Source organism: Cervus elaphus, chromosome 1 (assembly GCF_910594005.1).
Source record: "Cervus elaphus chromosome 1, mCerEla1.1, whole genome shotgun sequence".
In the NCBI taxonomy this organism is placed as follows: Eukaryota; Metazoa; Chordata; class Mammalia; order Artiodactyla; family Cervidae; genus Cervus; species Cervus elaphus.
Genome location: NC_057815.1, coordinates 15,695,703 through 15,715,389, shown reverse-complemented (window position 1 = coordinate 15,715,389; position 19,687 = coordinate 15,695,703). Strand labels below are relative to the sequence as shown.

General features: G+C 43.1%; 1 protein-coding gene across 8 annotated transcripts in view; it reads left to right on the top strand.

Annotated features, from left to right (window-relative positions):
- Window positions 1-19,687, top strand: part of LOC122684629 (poly(A)-specific ribonuclease PARN-like) — a 201,210-nt gene that overhangs the window by 49,272 nt on the left and 132,251 nt on the right. For 2 of the 8 annotated variants that reach the window (XM_043889054.1, XM_043888883.1), the window contains 4 exons: window positions 13,790-13,867; window positions 16,621-16,700; window positions 17,182-17,249; window positions 17,335-17,416. In XM_043889054.1, the coding sequence (XP_043744989.1) occupies window positions 13,790-13,867; window positions 16,621-16,700; window positions 17,182-17,249; window positions 17,335-17,416 (308 nt within the window). Of the gene's footprint in view, window positions 1-13,199; window positions 13,457-13,789; window positions 13,868-16,614; window positions 16,701-17,181; window positions 17,250-17,334; window positions 17,417-19,687 lie in introns of those variants that run through there. The other 6 variants (XM_043888969.1, XM_043888791.1, XM_043889219.1 and 3 more) reach the window with 4 other exon arrangements.

The following is a 19,687-nucleotide window of genomic DNA, read 5'->3' as shown; positions in this document are numbered from 1 at the left end:
TCTTTTATTTTAAAAGATGTTCCATAACTGGATGTATGTGCCTCTGTGCATTTTTATTAGTAATATACACTAAAATAACTTCTTGGACAAGAAACAAGTTAGTTTAAACTATATTCCTGAAGGATATGTTATTTTATCCAAGAGCATTTTAGTTCTTAGTTACAAACTCCGAAAAGTGAGGAAAGTATGATTTATTGAGGTTAACGTCAATTTCTTTTAAAGCAGTTAATAAACTCCTTTTGGAGTTAGTGGTGTATGTAAATTCTTCATAATAATGTTATTACTAAATTAGGTCAGTGCCTGGCTGCCTGTTTTGATCTGAGTTCTTTCTGCTTTTTAATGCAGTGCATTAGATATTGCTTTGATATTTAGTTGTTTACTTAGAATCTTTATATACTTGTTCTAAGGCTCCTACATGTAAACGCGCACACACACACTCTCAGACTCTGACACCACCCCAGAATCACTTTCTCCGTATTATGGTCCACGTCCACTTTATTCCTCCAGAGGTTGCTAGCATGGCATCTGGTCTAGCCTGAGTAATATGCAGTTTGTTTCAGTTCTGCTAACGCATCTGCATGTTTTGATAGAACATCAGGCACTTAGAAAAGAGTAAAAATCTATCTGTCTGCCCGTTGTGACTCAAGCAGAAAGTGGCAGTGAGTTATTTCTCCGTTTCCCTCGGTGTTTGGGCGATGGTTTGGATGGGCCTTTCCTTCAGGTGGACGCGGCCGTGGGAAAGCTGTCGGTGAGTCTGAGCCACGGCGCCTCTGTGGGTCTCCACCTTCCAGGAGAGGCCAGGCCAGAGCTCTCCTGGCCCCAGTGTCATCTCAGGGGGGCGGACGCGGTGATGGTCCTGCACCCGGCTCCAGCCAAGGCCCGTCTCGGTGACCGTGCCCACCAGCTCTTCTGTGTCGGCGCCGGCCACCCTGCACCCTGCCCCGGCAGTGAGCGGCCCGAGCCCAGCGCCGGTGCGCCCGCTCCGGTCTGAGGGCCCGGCTCCTGAGGGCGGTTCTGGACGGCACAGCGCTGCTGCTTTGCTGCACGCCTTGCCCCGCTAAAGGGAAGGAAAGTTTCATGTGTTAGGACTCTTCTGGCTTCTTACTTTTTCTTTTTAGCTTCAAGGTACATTTGGAACCAAAAAATACTCAGTGTCTAGTACTAAACATGTCACCGTCACTTTCGTCTCTCTGTTTTTAATTTGGAGAAAGTATCAGTATTTTGTAGAAAATGTGCAGTATACAGACTGGCATTCACCTCATCTTTCTTCATCCTCCAGGACTGCAGGTTAATAATCATAAAGAAATCTACCCCTGATGTAACTCCTATGTTCTGTGTTTTTGCTTTTCTTTATTCAGATCTGCTTCTCATGTGTTCAGCCACTGCCATGAAAAACAAATCCCTTCCTAGGAGAAATGAGTGTTAGAAATGGATCTAAAAAGAAAAGGTTAATGAGGAGAGCTGACAGTGCACATAACCGTGTGATTGCTCAGTAAATCATGCGTTAATTACACGATGAAGGAGGCCAAGCCGGCACCGGACGGATGGGGTGTCAGCAGGGCGGGGCAAGCGGACGCCCTGGAGATATGGCGGGCCGACGCGTGGATGGGAGGCGGAGGCGCATCAGGGAGCGGAGACCGTGACTGCGGGACGGAAGCGGGAGATGTCACCAAGGGTAGACTGGAGCACGAGAGGGGATGAGTCGTGGCCCTGGGAATGGTCTTGCTGAGAGAGGGGTGAGCAGTGATAGTAAAAAGGAGAAAAACGGCTTAAGCTGATTCATGGTCTATCGAAAAAAGTCACCTATTAATGTACTGCTTTTGAATGGCCACTTTAAAAGAGCTTTGCCTTTCTACAGTATTCTTTATTAATAATGACAGTAAAGCTACGAAAACCCAGATCCTTATGTTGATTTTAACAATCACATTTCTTTTGGTGGTGGTCTTCTAAACATGGCTCTAACTTCTGGTAAGAATAAGGTATTTACCATGATATTTTGACTTAAACGCAGTAAAAGACTTATCCTGAAATACGGAGAATCCTTGGCAACTTTAAGGTACCATTTTAATACAAGTGAAGTCTGGGGTGGTGTTTGGTACCTGCAAATTATTTTTTGAATGCGCCTTATTTTTAGAGCAGTTTTAGCGGAGATCTCCGTGTACTCCCACACTGGCAGACCGTGGCTGGGGGTCCCGTTGTCACAGCTGACACACACTTCCTCTCCGAGCCCGGGGTCCACTGCGGGGGGCTCGCTCAGGTCCTGGGGCGGAGGCGCGTGTCTCCGGAATGGTTTGTTCGGAGTGCGTTTCCCTGAGGCCGGCATCGGGGAGGCGGAGGCGGCCGGACGGCCACACGCGCCCTCTCTCCCGGCGGGCGTGCCCCGCTGCCCCCTCTGCAGAGTCCGGCCAGGACGGCCGCCGCGCTCCGCGGGACTGTGTGTGCGGGCACCTGCCACGCAGCCTCGTGTGAGACTAGGTGTACAGTTCTATCATGGAATGGTCAGTTAGAAAGACACGTTTATTTTAAACAAAGTAGCTTGGTTGAGTCTAAGGCCAGAGGTGAATGGCTTTAGTGGTGGAGGGGGCTCGTGACACGGCTGCCCTGCGGCCGCCAGCGCTGGGCGTCGGGCGCTCCGCCGCCAGGGAGGCTCTGGGCCGGGGCCTGGGCGCCCTGGAGGCCGGGAAGGGCTGCGGGGCCAGCGTGTCTTCACGGCCTTGCAGGACTTCTGACATCTGTGTTTCGTTTTTTAATGAATGAATTTATTTTAATTGGAAGACGATCCCCGGAGAGTATTGTGGAGGCCTCTGACTTACATCCGCGTGACCCCTCCCTCCTGAACCCCTCCCCACCCGGCCCTGCAGCTTGCCAGGGAGCACCTGCCCTGCGCTCCTTGCGGGTACGTCACACTCCCATGGCTGCTACTGTACCTGTGGCAACACACATGTTCCAGCGCTCTCCTCTCCAGTCGTCCCGCCGTCTCATCCAGCCGTGTCCTAGAGACTGTTCTTACATCTGTGTCTCCTTTGCTGCCCTGTTTGGACATAGGATCGTTGGTACCGCCTTTCTAGATCCCATATATGTGTGTTAATATGCGATATTTGTCTTTCTCTTTCTGATTTACTTCACTCTGTATAATAGGCGCTGGGTTCATCCGCCTCATTAGAACTGACTCAGATGCGTTCCTTTTTATAGCTGAGTAATAGTCCATTGTGTATGTGTACCGCGACTTCCTTATCCATTCATCTGCTGAAGGACATCAGGGTTGCTTCCATGTCCTAGCTATTGTTTGTAAACTATTTGATGATGGCCATTCTGCCCAGTGTGAGATGATACCTCATTGTAGTTTTGATTTGCATTTGACATCTGTTTTTAAAATGAGTGTTGCAGTGGGCAGAAAGTCATGAAAAGGTACTTTAGATTATGGGAAATATGTAGAACATGAATGTTATCAACCAGTACCTCTGTGGGGTTTTATGAGTGATGGCTGGCCCACTGAACGGCTGTCTCCTCTCTCCTGAAAACACAAGGCTCTAGATCACTAGATCACTGTCTGTGGGATCTGTGTGTGTGTGTGTGTGTGTGTGTGTGTGTGTGTGTGTGTGTGTGTGTGTGTGTTGGGGGGGTGGCTTGCACACATGCATGTGCACACACTACTTGTTAATATTTGTAAGTATGTGTGTGTATTCACTTATGATCCCAAGATCTGCTAATTTTTGTAAAGTAATATTTAAGTTATTTTGGAGGCATGGTTTTCTAAGATATTAGTTTTTTTCCCTTTTCTCTAAATAGTTAGTGAAAATGTTGCATTGTTACTGTATTATTTCTTCTCACGAAAGAACAGTATTATTTAAAAAAAATCACTCAAATGCTGAAATGTTTTTTTAGAGTAGAATTTGATGACCAAAGCTTATTGCATGTGTATGATTGCATGTAGAAAAATTACCTTACATCATAGCTACCCTGTGGAAATTGCTTGTTGAATGATTTAGCATATTTGAAGAGATTCATGGTGATCCAGTTCCTTATAGGGAAGATTTCTGTGAAAGATTTCAGGATAAAGTTATGTAGAGAACTTTCCCAATTCAGAAATAAAATTCACTGATTTTGTTTACCTTTTTCTGCTTTATAGTATCAACAAGAGTTACAGGTAGAAAATATATGGAACTAGGTGGATAGATTGCAAAATCCATCTTACATTCATTAAAGATAATACTTGCTTTGAATTCTCTTTTCTTTCAAAAGTATTCCCTAGACTTCTTTTTGTAGAAACAAGTTGTCAAACGGAGAAGAGAACTAGGGCCCAGAGGACACAGAGATTGAAGGAGAATTTAAATTTCTTTATGAAAAGCAATTCACTGTTGCACAAAAGTAAAAAAAAAAAAATTTTAATTAAAATGTTATTCTTTCCTTGATATCATTTAGAATAGAATCTGTGTCCTTGAAAACATCTGAGTTATGAAAGTGGTTTCTGCTCTGCTACTCCTGTTTTGTTGGAAGCCCTTGTTTTGTTTAATGAATCATTATACATATGGTAAGCTCAATGGGTATGTTATAAAATTTGAAGACACTATTATTAATCCACATATTATGTATGTTTATAATGCTCTTTTTTTTTAAGAATTAGAAAACAAAAAAGATTTAGAAAACAGTTGTAAATTGTAAGCCTGTACCAAATTGTTGTCTGTGGCAACAATTTCATAGTGTAGTTTTAATTTAAAAAACAATATCCCCAACTCGGTGGTTTGCCTTAACTTCTACATAGACAGAAGTCTTTTCTAATATCATACTTTAAAAGGGACTTTCAATGATAATTTCTAAAGTTTTTAAAGGATTCTACAACACCCTTACATTGCTTACTAGTAACCAAATACTGAGTTCCTGTAAATTGTAGCAATTTATCACATATGAAATATGATCTTTTTTTTAAAAAGTCAGTTCTTATACATGATGATGAAAGAACTCATTTTCACATCTTTAGAAAACCACCAGGATGGTCATACTGTTTAAACCTTAGCGTAGTCTCAAGTTTCAGTTTATAAAGTCTTTAGTCTCAGAAAGACATAAAACTCTTAAGAGTTGTGCTAGTTTGTTTTCTAAGTGTGCAGAGGACAAGAACTTCCTTCTGATGAGTAAAAGCAGGTGTGACGTAGGTGTTGTGAAACAGAGATCTACCTCCTGGATTAGTGTCCCCCCTTCCGTGATGAGGATGGGAGCAGAAACAGTTGGCTTGCAGGGGAGAGGACACGTGTGGCTGGGATGCAGCGGTCTGTTGGCGCCTCACATCCTGAGCCATTGGGACAGCTGGGGTGTTCCGACAGCCAATTGAGTTAGGTGAGCAAACCATGGTTTTCCATCTTTCCATCTTTTACTCATTTTCCTCAGGCATTAGTTCATAAAGTCAGAAAGATACCATTTACACAAAGATCTTTAATGTGTTTAAGTTCAGCTTCTTAAGTAAATGAGTTAACATGTGGAATAGAATTTCTGAGGAGCATCTGCCAGTTACCGTGTGGTATTGGCTTTGGGATAATTGATATTTGGCTGCTCTGACAGTAATAGGCTACCAGATCAGCTGCTTCTTGAGTCTCTCTTTGGAACATGCTAATAGGGTCATCTCAACAGAGTGGAGGATGCTTATCTTTTAAAGCGTTTATAGTTGGGTGGGGTCTTTTGTTTAAGAGCTGTAATGATATGTGAGTCAACTTAAAAGGAGCACTCAAAGACCTGACTTTATACTAATATTTATACTAATATTATAAATTTTGGTCTAGATATTTAGGACTCAGGGTAAGCTTTTTAAAACATATACATATTTTATAAAATACATCATTATATCTAAACAATACCAAAGTAGTGTTGTATTTAATCCTTTTTTATTAAAGTTTTGGTGAAACAGCATAGATCCATAATAACTTAGAACAGATAGGCTTAAACCTCCCACCTCCCTGTTTTGTCTGTTTTCTTCTTCAGTAACAAACCTCGAGATTGGGCACGCCAGACTGCAGTTTATTTGTGCGTCTGTGCTCCTGTCTCCGCACAGAGGGTTTGCGGTGAGTGATGATAGCCACAGCACCAGCAGCGACAGCATAGTTAGCATTTGTCGGGTGCTCCCTGTGATCTAGGTGCGTGTTTCTTACACCAGCCGTAGGAGGTGGGGACTGCTCTTACCTGTGTTGTGCACTTGAGAAAGTGATGCTTACAGGAATTGAGTAACTTGCCGACATTTAACATTCTGGGAGATGGAGGTAGAATGCTAGCCTCAGAAGTCTAACCTTTGCTCCCAACCTCTACAGAATCAGTAGGGGTAGAGGAACAAGACGGAAACATTGAATATTCATGTCTTCAAGTCCCACAATTCTTGGGACTCAACCATGAATTTGACTCTAAATTTCCAATAGCAAAAGAAAAAAAAAAGTGGGAAGGGTGAATGGGGTTTGGGAGAATACCATTTAAAATCTTTTTCTTAGGACTTAATCCTCAAATAGAGCCCCCTTGTGGGTGCCTCCAAAGGAGACTCACTGGGATCAGATGCTGGAAATGATTTCTTCATAACACTGCCTATAGTATATGGGTGATGGGTTTAATAGGATTTTTTTTTTAATCCCACAACAAACCATAAGGCCAGAATGCCCAAGCATGATCTGGGCAGTGAGATGCCAGAGAGCTCAGCTGGTAGAGAATCTGCCTGCAATGCAGGAGACCCCCCGGTTCAATTCCTAGGTCAGGAAGATCCCCTGGAGAAGGGATAGACTACCCACTCCAGTATTCTTGGGCTTCCCTTGTGGCTCAGGTGGTAAAGAATCGGCCTGCAATGGGGGAGACCGGGCTTTGATCCATGGGTTGGGAAGATCCCCAGGAGAAGGGAAAGGCTACCCACTGGAGTATTCTGGCCTGGAGAATTCCATGGACTGTATAGTCCATAGGGTCACAAAGAGTCAGACATGACTGAGCATGCATGGAGTGGCTTGATCCATTTGTAAGATCTAGCCTACTCCCTCAGAATGGAAGCAGATACTTGCAAACAAAGCAACAGATAAGGGATTAATCTCCAGAATATACAAACAACTCATGCAGCTCAGTATCAAAGAAACACACAACCCAATCAAAAATTGGTGAAAGATCTAAATAGACATTTCTCCAAAGAAGACATGCGTATGGCCAAAAAAACATGGAAAGATGTTCAACATCATTAATTATTGTGTACATGCATGCTCAGTTATGTCCAACTCTTTGAGACCCCATGGATTGTACCTGCCAGGTTCCTCTGTCCATAGAATTTTCCAGGCAAGAATACTGGAGTGGGTTGCCGTTTCCTACTCTGGGGAATCTTCCCAACCCAGGGATTGAACCTGCGTTTCCTGCATTGGCAGATGGATTCTTTACCACTGTGCCAGCTGGGAAGCCCTAATTATTAGAGAAATACAAATCAAAGTACAGTGAGGTATTACCAATTAGAATGACCATCATCAAAAACTCTACAAACGATAAATGCTAGAGAGGGTATGGAGAAAAGAGAACCTTCCTTCACTGTTGGTGGGAATGTAAATTGGTATAGACACTATTGTGAACAGTATGGAGATTCCTTGAAAAGCTAAAATAGAGCTATTACATGATCCCACTCCCGAGCATATAGCCTGAAAAAACTATAATTTGAAAGGATGTATGCTAGCCACATTATTTACAGTAGCTGGGACATGGAAGCAACCTAAATATTTATTGGCTGAGGAAGGGACCAAGAAGAAGTGGTATGCATATACAGTGGAGTGTTACTCAGCCGTAGAAAGGATGGAATAATGCCATTAGCAGTGACGTGGATGGATCTGCAGATTGTGATACAGAGTGAAGTACGTCAGACAGAGAGAAATACCATATAACGTTGCTTATACATGGAGCCTAGAGAATTGGTACAAGTGAACTTACCTGCAAAGCAGAAATAGTCACGGACGTAGGGAACAAACTTCTGGTTCCCGTGGGGAGGAGGGGGTGGGCTGAATCGGGAGGTTGGGATTGACGCACAGACACTGCTGATGCGCTGTGTGAAGTAGGCAAGTGATGAGGACCCGCCACGCAGCCAGGGAACCCTGCCCGGTGCTCCGGGATGACCCGGATGGGAAGGAGGTCTACAGCAGAGGGGACGTGTGTGTGTGTGTGTGTGTGTGTGTGTGTGTGTGACTGACTCACTCTGCTGGGCAAGAGAAAGTAACACAGCGTTGTAAGGCACCTGGAGTTCAGGAAATTTTTTTTTTTTTTTTAAATCCGGAATACTGAGAGGAATGACATAGATGGATGCACATTTGCCACTTAATCCGGGTCTTTGTGTCTACTTCAGAAGCACCAAAGTATACTTTGTGTATACTTCAAATGAGCAGATCCTGGCTGACATCTCTGTTTTGAAAATTGAGAAGGGTAAACAAGAAACGGTGACAGTTGTTCATTTTATTAAGCTCACAATTGAGTGGGTAATTGTCCCAGGCAGGGGGACTGTCATGGAAGCCAAGAAGTTGAATTTCCAGTAAGAAAGCGTTTTTTCAGGTCTGTGGAGTGCGCAGAGAAGTGCCAGGTCAGAGAGGACTTTAGTGTCCACTGCGTGGCCACAGGCCCCGGGTGCCTCAGCAGGGGCAGCGTCGGAGGAGTAGTCACCCTCGGTGCTCTGGGCTGGGGAGGAGTGCAGGGCGCAACCGGAGCTCCTTGTGTAGCCTGCGCCCGTGGGTGCATGCAGTCCTGGGGAGGAGAGGCCCGGTTGAAGGACTTTTGTATAAGGAACGGAGGAGGCCTCAGGCCGTTTGCACGTCTAGGGGAGGAAACCAGTGAGGAGGGAGAGGGAAGGTGAAACGCAGAGCCCGACGGGGGTTGCACCTGGGCATCTGGGGCGCGGGTGACGGGGCTTAGAGATGCTGGGGCTCAGGTCGCGGCCGCAAACGGTGGCCAACCGATCAGCCGTCAGAGAGGTGCTCTCCCCCACCACTGCCTGCCCTCCGCTGTCAGGCAGCGCCGCGCACATGCGGATGAGGTCTAGGACAGGGGGGTGAAGGCTGGGGGCCAGTCACGAGTGGTGACCCGCCTGGAAAGGTGACTGGGCCAGCAGCGGCGCTCCCCTGACCCTGGAGATGGAGCTGTCATGGGAGTGGGAGTTAGGCAAGCCAGCAGGGAAGGCGGAATAGGCTGGAGGGCGACGCAGAAGCGGGCACCCTGGTGAAAACCCGCGTGCTTCCTTCCACTCTCCTCCCGGCGGCTGACTCTGCTGTTGCCCTGGGCGGCTCCGGGTGCCCCGGTGCTTCCTCACCCAAGGGGACGCGTGTGCAGGGGGCCGGGAGCCTCCCGAGGAAGCTGCGTGCTCCGCTGGTCTTAGAGGGCGCTGGTGTCGGATGGCCATGCCCGGGAAGCCCACCTAAGGTTGGCAGGGAGAGTTAAAAGTAAAAGACCAAAGGCCTTGGGGCTTAGGGGCCTTGTGTTTTGAAGTAGTCTTTAGTCATTGTAAACAAAAACAGAATAGAAAAATCTCTCAGGATATTATCATGGGATACTATTTTACATTGTGAGCATTTATATTTTTGTTGGTCTTTATTTCTAATCGTGACTGTGATTCCGGGATTATTTCATTATATAAACATCGATAAAGAAAAAGTTAATCATGGTATTAATATTGTTACAGAATAATTTTTTGTATTGACCTAAGGAAGAAATAAAGAAGTTTTGTTCTTTTAAAATTCTTTTCAAAACAAAGCAAAATAAGGCTAAGCTACTTTAAGCGGTTGCAGTGTCCTGGGAAAACAAAAGCTTTGGTGCATATGCTTTTGATAGTAGACACTGTGACCGTATTATGTGCGCTTTCCTAATAATGTCTGATGTTATCAAATTGATTAACTCAACATGGGGACTCATCAGATTTAACTGTGGTTGGCAGCTGTACACTAGAAGAATAGTAATACAGAAGGGGAATGAAATTAGCTTTTTAATCAGCTGCGTTAAATACAGAACTAAAAAATGTATCCAATGTGTTCATTGTTTCACAGCAACGTGTGCGACTGTAGTATTCACAACAGTAGCCTTTCCATTATCCTTCCCAATAAAATCCTGACTGGTATTTTCAAAGATTGGCTACTGCCAAAAGCTGGACGTGCTAATTAGATTTTCATCTGATAATTGATAGTGTGGGTTTCAAGCATTTATGATTTCCTGTGGGCTTCAAAAGTCAGCATTTGTATCCATAGATTATATTTACTGTGTAAACCTCAGACTAGTCAACTCATCTAAGAACTAGAACCTGAACCACTGATGACTCCTCCTCGGAGCAACATAAATATTTCTCTGAGAAATTAGTCATTGCGAAAATAATTATTTTCCTTTTTGCTTTTAAAGATACAAGCATGAAAAGTTAATAAATGATACCTAAGGAGGAGCCCTCAGTTAAGGGGTCAGGGTTGATTCTGACTCTGCCCGTAACTGTAGCTTGAGCCGCGGAGTGCTGTAGACAGTGACTGCCTGCTTTGCGCAGGTCGCTCAGGGCGCTACCGTTCTGACAAGAACAGCAAAGACACCAGCTTCCTTGGAAACACCGTTTGGATGTCCTGAGAATCTCTCTTGAGGGCAACAGTCATTAGTTAAGCTTTAAGGACTAATTTTCAACTGTTGAGAAATAAGCGTGACAAAACTAGCCTGAATCTCTAGATTGTGTAGCATGAAGTGTGTGCAGAGAATTTCCTCTTCCGCTAGGTGTGACACCCAGCTTTTAGTCTGTGTTCTAAAGCTGTTGAGCTAGTAAAAATGTGAGTATTCAGATATTCCCCAGTCAAATGTTATCATCTGGAATTAAGATAACAAAATAGCTGATAAGTGACTGAAAAGATATGCAGATTATGTGGGACAATTTTCACCTCTGGGTTAGAGATCAGTTTTCCAAAAAAAAAAAATACATTAAAGTGTTCTTAGATGCGTTGTATGTTAACACATAATCATGTTAAATGCATGTATGAGGAGTAGTGTATATTAAATTTCTCATGTCGCTTCAGATTTGTAACTTAATTAGTACAGTGTCATGACTAGTTTTAATTCAGAGAGTTAAATATATTTAATTTAGGGGGAAAAAGCAATATTTGTCATTTAAAGAAGATACAGTATCCCCAATAGGTCCCCATTGTGAGAGAATGTAAATTTTACAGGTTTGATAAGTCCCTGAATATGTTCGGTTAGATAGATAACTTACTCAAATGTAATCTTAACTATAATCTTGCAGGTGAGAGAGTATAAATATTTCAGGTTCAAGAGGGATTATTTTGAGGAGTTTTAATTGCCAGTGAGCAGGAGTTTATTGTGATCCATACAGTCAAAGGCTTTGGAACAGTCAATAAAGCAGAAATAGATGTTTTTCTGGAACTCTCTTGATTTTTTGATGATCCAGCAGATGTTGGCAATTTGGTTCCTCTGCCTTTTCTAAAACCAGCTTGAACATCTGGAAGTTCACAGTTCGTGTATTGCCGAAGCCTGGCTTGGAGAATCTTGAGCATTATTTTACTGGCGTGTGAGATGAGTGCAGTTGTGCAGTAGTTTGAGCATTCTTTGGGATTGCCTTTCTTTGGGATTGGAGTGGAAAATTCTGAAAGAGATGGGAATATCAGACCACCTGACCTGCCTCTTGAGAAATCTATATGCAGGTCAGGAAGCAACAGTTAGAACTGGACATAGAACAACAGACTGGCTCCAAATAGGAAAAGGAGTACGTCAAGGCTGTATATTGTCACCTTGCTTATTTAACTTATATGCAGAATACATCATGAGAAACACAGCTGGAAGAAGCACAAGCTGGAATTTAGATTGCCAGGAAAAATATCAATAACCTCAGATATGCAGATGACACCACCCTTATGGCAGAAAGTGAAGAGGAACTAAAGAGCCCCTTGATGAAAGTGAAAGAGGAGGTGAAAAAGTTGGCTTAAAGCTCAACATTCAGAAAACTAAGATCATGGCATCTGGTCCCATCACTTTCATGGGAAATAGATGGGGAAGCAGTGGAAACAGCGGCAGACTTATTTTTTTGGGCTCCAGAATCACTGCAGATGGTGATTGCAGCCATGAAATTAAAAGACGCTGACTCCTTGGACGGAAAGTTATGACCAACCTAGATAGCATATTAAAAAGCAGAGACAGTACTTTGCCAACAAAGGTCCGTCTAGTCACGGCTGTGGTTTTTCCAGTGGTCATGGGTGGATTTGAGAGTTGGACGGTGAAGAAAGCTGAGCACCTAAGAATTGATGCTTTTGAACTCTGGTGTTGGAAAAGACTCTTGAGAGTTCCTTGGACTGCAAGGAGATCCAACCAGTCCATCCTAAAGGACATACATTAAAATATGTACGTCCTGGGTGTTCATTGTAAGGACTGATGCTGAAGCTGAAACTCCAGTACTTTGCCACCTGATGCGAAGAGTTGACTCATTGGAAAAGACCCTGATGCTGGGAGGGATTGGGGGCAGGAGGAGAAGGGGACGACAAAGGATGAGATGGCTGGATGGCATCACCGACTCAATGGGCATGTGTTTGTGATGGACAGGGAGGCCCGGCCTGCTGCAATTCATGGGATCGCAACGAGTCGGACACGACTGAGTGACTAAACTGACTGACTGAGGTTGGTCATAACTTTCCTTCCAAGGAGTAAGCGTCTTTTAATTTCATGGCTGCAATCACCATCTGCAGTGATTTTGGAGCCCCCCAAAATAAAGTCTGACACTGTTTCCACTGTTTCCCCATCTATTTCCCATGAAGTGATGGGACCACATGCCATGATCTTAGTTTTCTGAATACTGAGCTTTAAGCCAACTTTTTCCCTCTCCTCTTTCACTGTCATCAAGAGGCTTTTTAGTTCCTCTTCACTTTCTGCCATAAGGGTGGTGTCATCTGCATATCTGAGGTTATTGATATTTCTCCCGGCAATCTTGATTCCAGCTTGTGCTTCTTCCAGCCCAGCGTTTCTCATGATGTACTCTACATATAAGTTAAATAAGCAGGGTGACAATATACAGCCTTGACGTACTCCTTTTCCTATTTGGAACCAGTCTGTTGTTCCATGTCCAGTTCTAACTGTTGCTTCCTGACCTGCATACAGGTTTCTCAAGAGGCAGGTCAGGTGGTCTGGTATTCCCATCTCTTTCAGAATTTTCCACAGTTTATTGTGATCCACACAGTCAAAGGCTTTGGCATAGTCAATAAAGCAGAAATAGATGTTTTTCTGGAACTCTCTTAGCCCTGCTGCGTCCAGGGAATGAAACCCACCCTTGGCCCCGCCCCACCATGACGCAGGCGCACGTGACGCGCGCCGGCGCGCGCTGTTTCCGGAAGTCGCCCCCGCGGTCTCTGCCGTGGCTGCCAGCGCTGTCGCCGCGGAACTTCGGGAGTGGAACGGTCGAGGCGGGCCCGGGCGGGGCCGGAGGCCTGGCCACTCCGCAGAATGGAGATAATCAGGAGCAGTGCGTGTCCGCTGTACACCTCCCTGCGTCCTCGGGGCACTTCCTCACCCGGCCTGCTAGGCCCTCACCGCGGCAGGTCTACTTGACCCGGCCTGGGGCAGAGGCAGTCCCCTCAGGGGTTTGCTCCCCTTTTGCGCTTCTTGGGGCCTTGTTCGCCTTTGGCCCGTGCACCCCTCGGGGCTTATATCCCTCCGGTCTGTGCACCCCTTAGGGACTTGTCCTCTCATCCCAGGATCCTTGGCAGCTCCCCTTCCCTCCTTCCCTATCCCCCTAGTAACCCGTGGGCAGAAAGCCAGGCCACCAGTTCTGAGCCTCTTCTCGGTTTCTCCGCAGATTTTCAGAGTAATCTCCACAAAGTGTACCAGGCTATAGAGGAGGCCGACTTCTTCGCCATCGATGGGGAGTTTTCAGGTATCCCTCGCTTGCAAGCTCGAGGCTGGCACCCTGCAATGCATAGCCAAGCCTCCTCCTGCCCGCCACCCCCACCCCCCACCCCCGCGCCCTCCTGACCCCTGGCCTGGGCTTATACCTGCTGGTCGCTCCTCCCTGTTTGAGTTTTCTGGGTCAGGTTGCATGAGTCTCCACGTTTCCTCTTAAACGTTTCAAAAGCACGAAAGAGGTGCGGTGGGTTTCCTGATTGGGTTTGTGGTGGTTCGAACTCTGAGGGTTGCAGATAAGAGACTACGCTTTTGATGCTGCTTAAAAACAGCTGGACAGGTGTGGGACAGCGCTGGAGAGTTAGGGTCAGGCCTTTTTTGATGTGTGGTGAAATACACATAGCATAAAATGTATCCTTTTAACCATTTTTAAGTGGTTTTAAAGTTAAGTGAGACTGTAACACTGGAGTGCCACCATCCCCACCGTCCATCTCCACAGAACTTTTTCATCTTCCAGGACTGAAACTCTACACATTGAACAGTAATTCCCAGCTCCTCCCTCCCCTCTGCCTCTAGCAATCATTGTTTCTGTCTCTATGAATTTGACTAGTTTAGACATTTGCTCTAAGAGGGCTCATACAAGATTTGTGCTTTGTGGCTGACTTTAGGGTTGGACTTCTGCAAATAAATGAGGGTATTCCTTTAGGCATTAGTGAACGTGTTCACTGCCTGCCTTGGCGTGGGTGTACACATGTATCTAGTACTTAGATTAGTGTAACTAACAGTTATAATTGCAAGGTTCTTTTTTTTCTTTTGGATCAGAGATATCCAATTTTTGGTAAAGATAGCCGTTTTTGCTACAAGTTGTGCTTGTTTCAAAGACTTCAGCTCTTTCTAAAGGAATCCATGCTGGGCATAACTTTGTTTTTACTGGGCATAATCCATTACTGGATTATAATTGCTTAATTATATACATATAGTTATATAAATAATGGTATAGAATTATAATTACTGAATTATGATCAACCAATTATGTCAGTTTCAAGTGTATAACACTGATTTGGTATTTTTATACATTATGGATTGATTACCTCGCTAAGTCTAGTTACCATTTGTTACCATACAAAGTTCTTGTCAGCTATATTATTGGCTATATTCTCTGTGCTGTGACTGACTTATTTTATAAGTGAAAGTTTGTACCTCTTAAACTCCTTTACCTATTTGGCCCCCCCCCCCCCCCCCCCCCCCGCCAAACTCCCCTCCTTCACTCTGGCAACCATCAGTTTACTCTCTGTATCAATAAGTCTCTTTCTGTTTCTTTTCTTTTTTTTAAGATTTTATCAGTAAATGAAATCATCAGTATTTGCCTTTCTTTGTCTGACTTATTTCACTCACTTAGCATAGTACCTTCTAGGTCCATCCATATTACAAGGTTGTTTTTTTTTTTTTTTCTTTTTTATGGTTGAATAATATTTCTTTACACAAATTCTTTGCAATCCCATGGACTGGAGCCCGTCAGGCTCCTCTATCCGTGGAATCCTCTAAGCAAGAATACTGGAGTGGGTAGCGATTCCCTTCTCCAGGGGATCTTCTCAACCCCTGGTCTGCCACATTGCAGGCAGATTCTTTACCATCTGAGCCATCAGGGAAGCCCCATGTATGCATATATATGCATGTATACACACACACGCACACATACTCACACACATTTATAGCATCTTTACATATGTATAGAATCTTTATCTTTTCATTTATCCTTGGACACTTAAGTTACTTCTATCTTTGCTATTTTAAGTAATGCTGTAGTGACCTAGGGATGTATATATCTTTTTCAGTTAGAATTATTGAAGAAAAAATAATTTTTGTTTTCTTCTGATGAATATCCAGAAGTGGAATTGCTGGATCATATGTTAGTTCTATTTTTAATATTTCGAGGAAGCTTTATACTGTTTTCTATAGTGCCTGCACCAATTGACATTCCCGCCAACAGTACATGATAGTTTTCTTTTCTCCACATCCTTGCCAACATTTGTTATTTCTTGTGTTTTTGAGAATGGCCATTCTGACAGATGTGAGGTGGTATCTCAAGATTGCTGTGGTTGTTCAGGGTCTTTTGTGGTTCTATACAAATTTTAGGATTATTTGTTTAGTTCTGTGAAAAATGCCGTAGGTATTTTGATAGAGATTGCATTGAATCTATAGATTGTTTTGGGTAATATGGGCATTTTAACAGTATTAATTCCTCCAGTTCATGAGCATTTCTGTTTTTCATGTTTTCTTCAATTGCTTTCACCAGTGTCTTATAATTCTCAGAGGACAGGTCTTTCACCTTGGTTAAATATAGTCCTAGGTGTTTTATTCTTTTTGATGCAATTGTCAGTGGGATCGTTTTTATAATTTCTCTTTTTGATGGTTTGTTATTAGTGTATAGAAATTTACAGTGGATTTCTGAATATTAATTTTGTATCCTGCAACTCTGCTGAATTCATTTATTAGTTCTAATAATTTTTTGGTGAGATATCTATAGGGTTTTCTTTATTTGAAATCTGTTTTAGATACTGAAACTGTCCATTCTCAAATTGAAACATTTGTATCTCTGAATTCTCTATTACAGGGTTTGGCTTGTTAGCCTGCGAAATTCATGCTAATTTTGAAAAAGTGAAATAAAGAGCACTTCCAGTTAGTTTTAATTCATAAAAATAAGAAATTATAGAGCCATTGAATAGTTGACTTACATTTTCTGTTAGCATTTACGAATAGGTTAACATTTTTTTTCTTAAAATCTAGGAATCAGCGATGGACCTTCAGTCACCGCATTAACAAATGGTTTTGACACTGCAGAAGAAAGGTATCAGAAGCTTAAAAAGGTAAGTGGGTGTGCTAGAAAATCTCATTTTTTTTTCCCATGTTGGTCTTGCATATGTTAAATTATAGAGGAATAAAATTGTCAAGCTTGCTTATTAAGTTCTCAACCCCAGCTATGAATTGATATTTAGTGGTATTTAAAACAACAGCAAAAATAATTGTTTGCTGGAAAACATTTTGGGGAAGGTTTAGTATTTTCATTGTTAATTTCATTTACAGGAAATATGATGTGGTTATTTTAATCATTTGGAAATAGGTTTACTATGATGCTCTGGATGATGCATAAGTGCTTAGTTGGGAAAAATAGTAAGAAATATTCATAAATTAATAATGCTCCTGATAGATAATCTATAATCGGTTTGGATCAGAAGTATTCTGCCAAAGTCAAGTAGAATAATCAGAAAACCTACCTGATTGCAAATACTGTTGCTCATGTCGACTATACAGCATTGTTTTGACAGATATTTTATTTCCCTTTTCCAGCATTCCATGGACTTTTTGCTGTTTCAGTTTGGCCTTTGCACTTTTAAGTATGACTACACAGATTCAAAGTAGGTTGTTTTAACAAGTGGTGGGAATTCTTTTGTCATGGCATAATATAACACCCTAAGTCTCCTTTTATCTTATTTTCCCCAGGTATATAACGAAGTCTTTTAACTTCTATGTTTTCCCGAAACCCTTCAATAGATCCTCACCAGATGTCAAATTTGTTTGTCAGGTTAGTAGTATAACTGAGTTGTTGTTCCACTTTTTTCTGTTACGAATCCCTGATGAAGCTGTGTGGAAACGTGGAATCAGAATTCTCTTTAAAATTTGGTTCTATAACCAACTTTGCACTTCGGGCAAATCGCTTTACCTCACTGACCTTCAGTTTTTGGATTATAAATAAATTATACTCTCATCTTTCCTTTGACCTGAGAGTGAGTTAAGGAATAAGATGTAAGAGACAGGCAGAGGGACATGGGAACATGAACTTTATTATAAGTAGAGCTGAATTTGAGACCATGACTTCGTACTGTGGCTCTTTGGGGGATGTTTTTTATTGTCTTACCCCTGAACTGAACCTACAGATTAGGACCTGCAGGTTTTTTTCCCAACCCCATTTTCACTGCACGCCTCTTCAAGGGTAGACCTTTATTTTCTGGAGGAGCAGAGTATGTGTGTATGCTCTTTGAAAAGAGCAAACCTAAAAGAGAAAGTGAAAGTATAGTCACTCAATTGTGTCTGACTCTTTTTTTTTTTTAAATGCTAATGCTAATTTTATTATTGAAACTTTGTTAGATTATGCAATTCTCTTATTGAGTCACCAACAATAGGAAACATGTTTCCCACACATTTAGTAGGAGACAAATGTTAAGAAGGTCTAATCATAACAGGGACACACAGGGCTATGAGTCTAGACAAATTTTTTTTTTTTTTTTTTTTTTATTTTATTTTTTTTTTCCAGTGGGTTTTGTCATACATTGATATGAATCAGCCATAGATTTACACTTATTCCCCATCCCGATCCCCCCTCCCATCTCCCTCTCCACCCGATTCCTCTGGGTCTTCCCAGTGCACCAGGCCGGAGAACTTGTCTCATGCATCCCACCTGGGCTGGTGATCTGTTTCACCATAGATAGTATACATGCTGTTCTTTTGAAACATCCCACCCTCACCTTCTCCCACAGAGTTCAAAAGTCTGTTCTGTATTTCTGTGTCTCTTTTTCTGTTTTGCATATAGGGTTATCGTTACCATCTTTCTAAATTCCATATATATGTGTTAGTATGCTGTAATGTTCTTTATCTTTCTGGCTTACTTCACTCTGTATAAGGGGCTCCAGCTTCATCCATCTCATTAGGACTGGTTCAAATGAATTCTTTTTGACGGCTGAGTATTGTGTCTGACTCTTTGCAACCCCATGAACATAGCTCCCAGGGTCCTTAGTCCATGGGATTCTTCAGACAAGAATACTGGAGTGGGTTGCTGTGCCCTCCTCCAGGGGATCTTCCCAACCCAGGGATCGATCCCAGGTCTCCTGCATCGCAGGCAGATTCTTTACTGTCTGAGCCACTAGGGAACCCAGAAGGGGCTAAGTTACATGTGCTCGGTTTCTTTTCCCAAGCTTACCAGTTAGGAAAGAGGGTAGAAAAAGACCACTGGTGCCTCCTGAGGAGGAAAGGGCTGACTTTATGAGCCAAGGTGAGGATTCAGGGAGGGTCCCCTTTAGAACAGCCAGTTCAGAGTTGTAGCTGATCTGGTGGACATTCGGTGAATGTCAGCTTCCCCTTTCTGCTCTCTTAATAATCTGATTAACGAATAAGGAGATCATTGATCTCTATTGATAAGGACAGTGTGAATTAGTGTCTATCATATGGATATGTGATGAAACCTGAGTTTTGGTCTTCTCTTCCTTATAATCTTATGTCTGAGCTTCTCTCCCTGGAGTAACATTAGTTCCTTTGAGTCTTCCCATCTGTCCCTTTTCCTGCATCTAAGTAGTACTGCAGTTAAGAAAGCCTGGAGGGTAGGCTTCTGAGTGATTGAGTCATGTCAGATTCTCTCTGTAATAAGGCAGGATGTAAACAAATGAAGCAGCATTCATTGTATGTCAGGAGCTGGAGAGAAGGTAATTTTACTCTTGTATCCAGTATTTTTCTTAAATTAGCAGATAAACCATAGTTGATATTTCTTTACTTTGCAATAAGCTCAGTTCAGTTGCTCAGTCATGTCTGACTCTTTGCAACCCCATGGACTGCCACACGTGAGGCCTCCCTGTCTATCACCAACTCCTGGAGTTTACTGAAACTCATGTCCATTGAGTCGGTGATGCCATCCAACCGTCTCATCCTCATTTAACAGCTATTTACCAGTCACATGAGTATAGAATACTTCATTAAATGGTATTTGTAAATTTTCTCTGAGAAAGATAGGTTCAGTTTGGACATTTGTATGGATGTAGTTTTCCAGTGGTAGCAGGAAAAGACAGTTCCTTAAAGTGGATTCCAT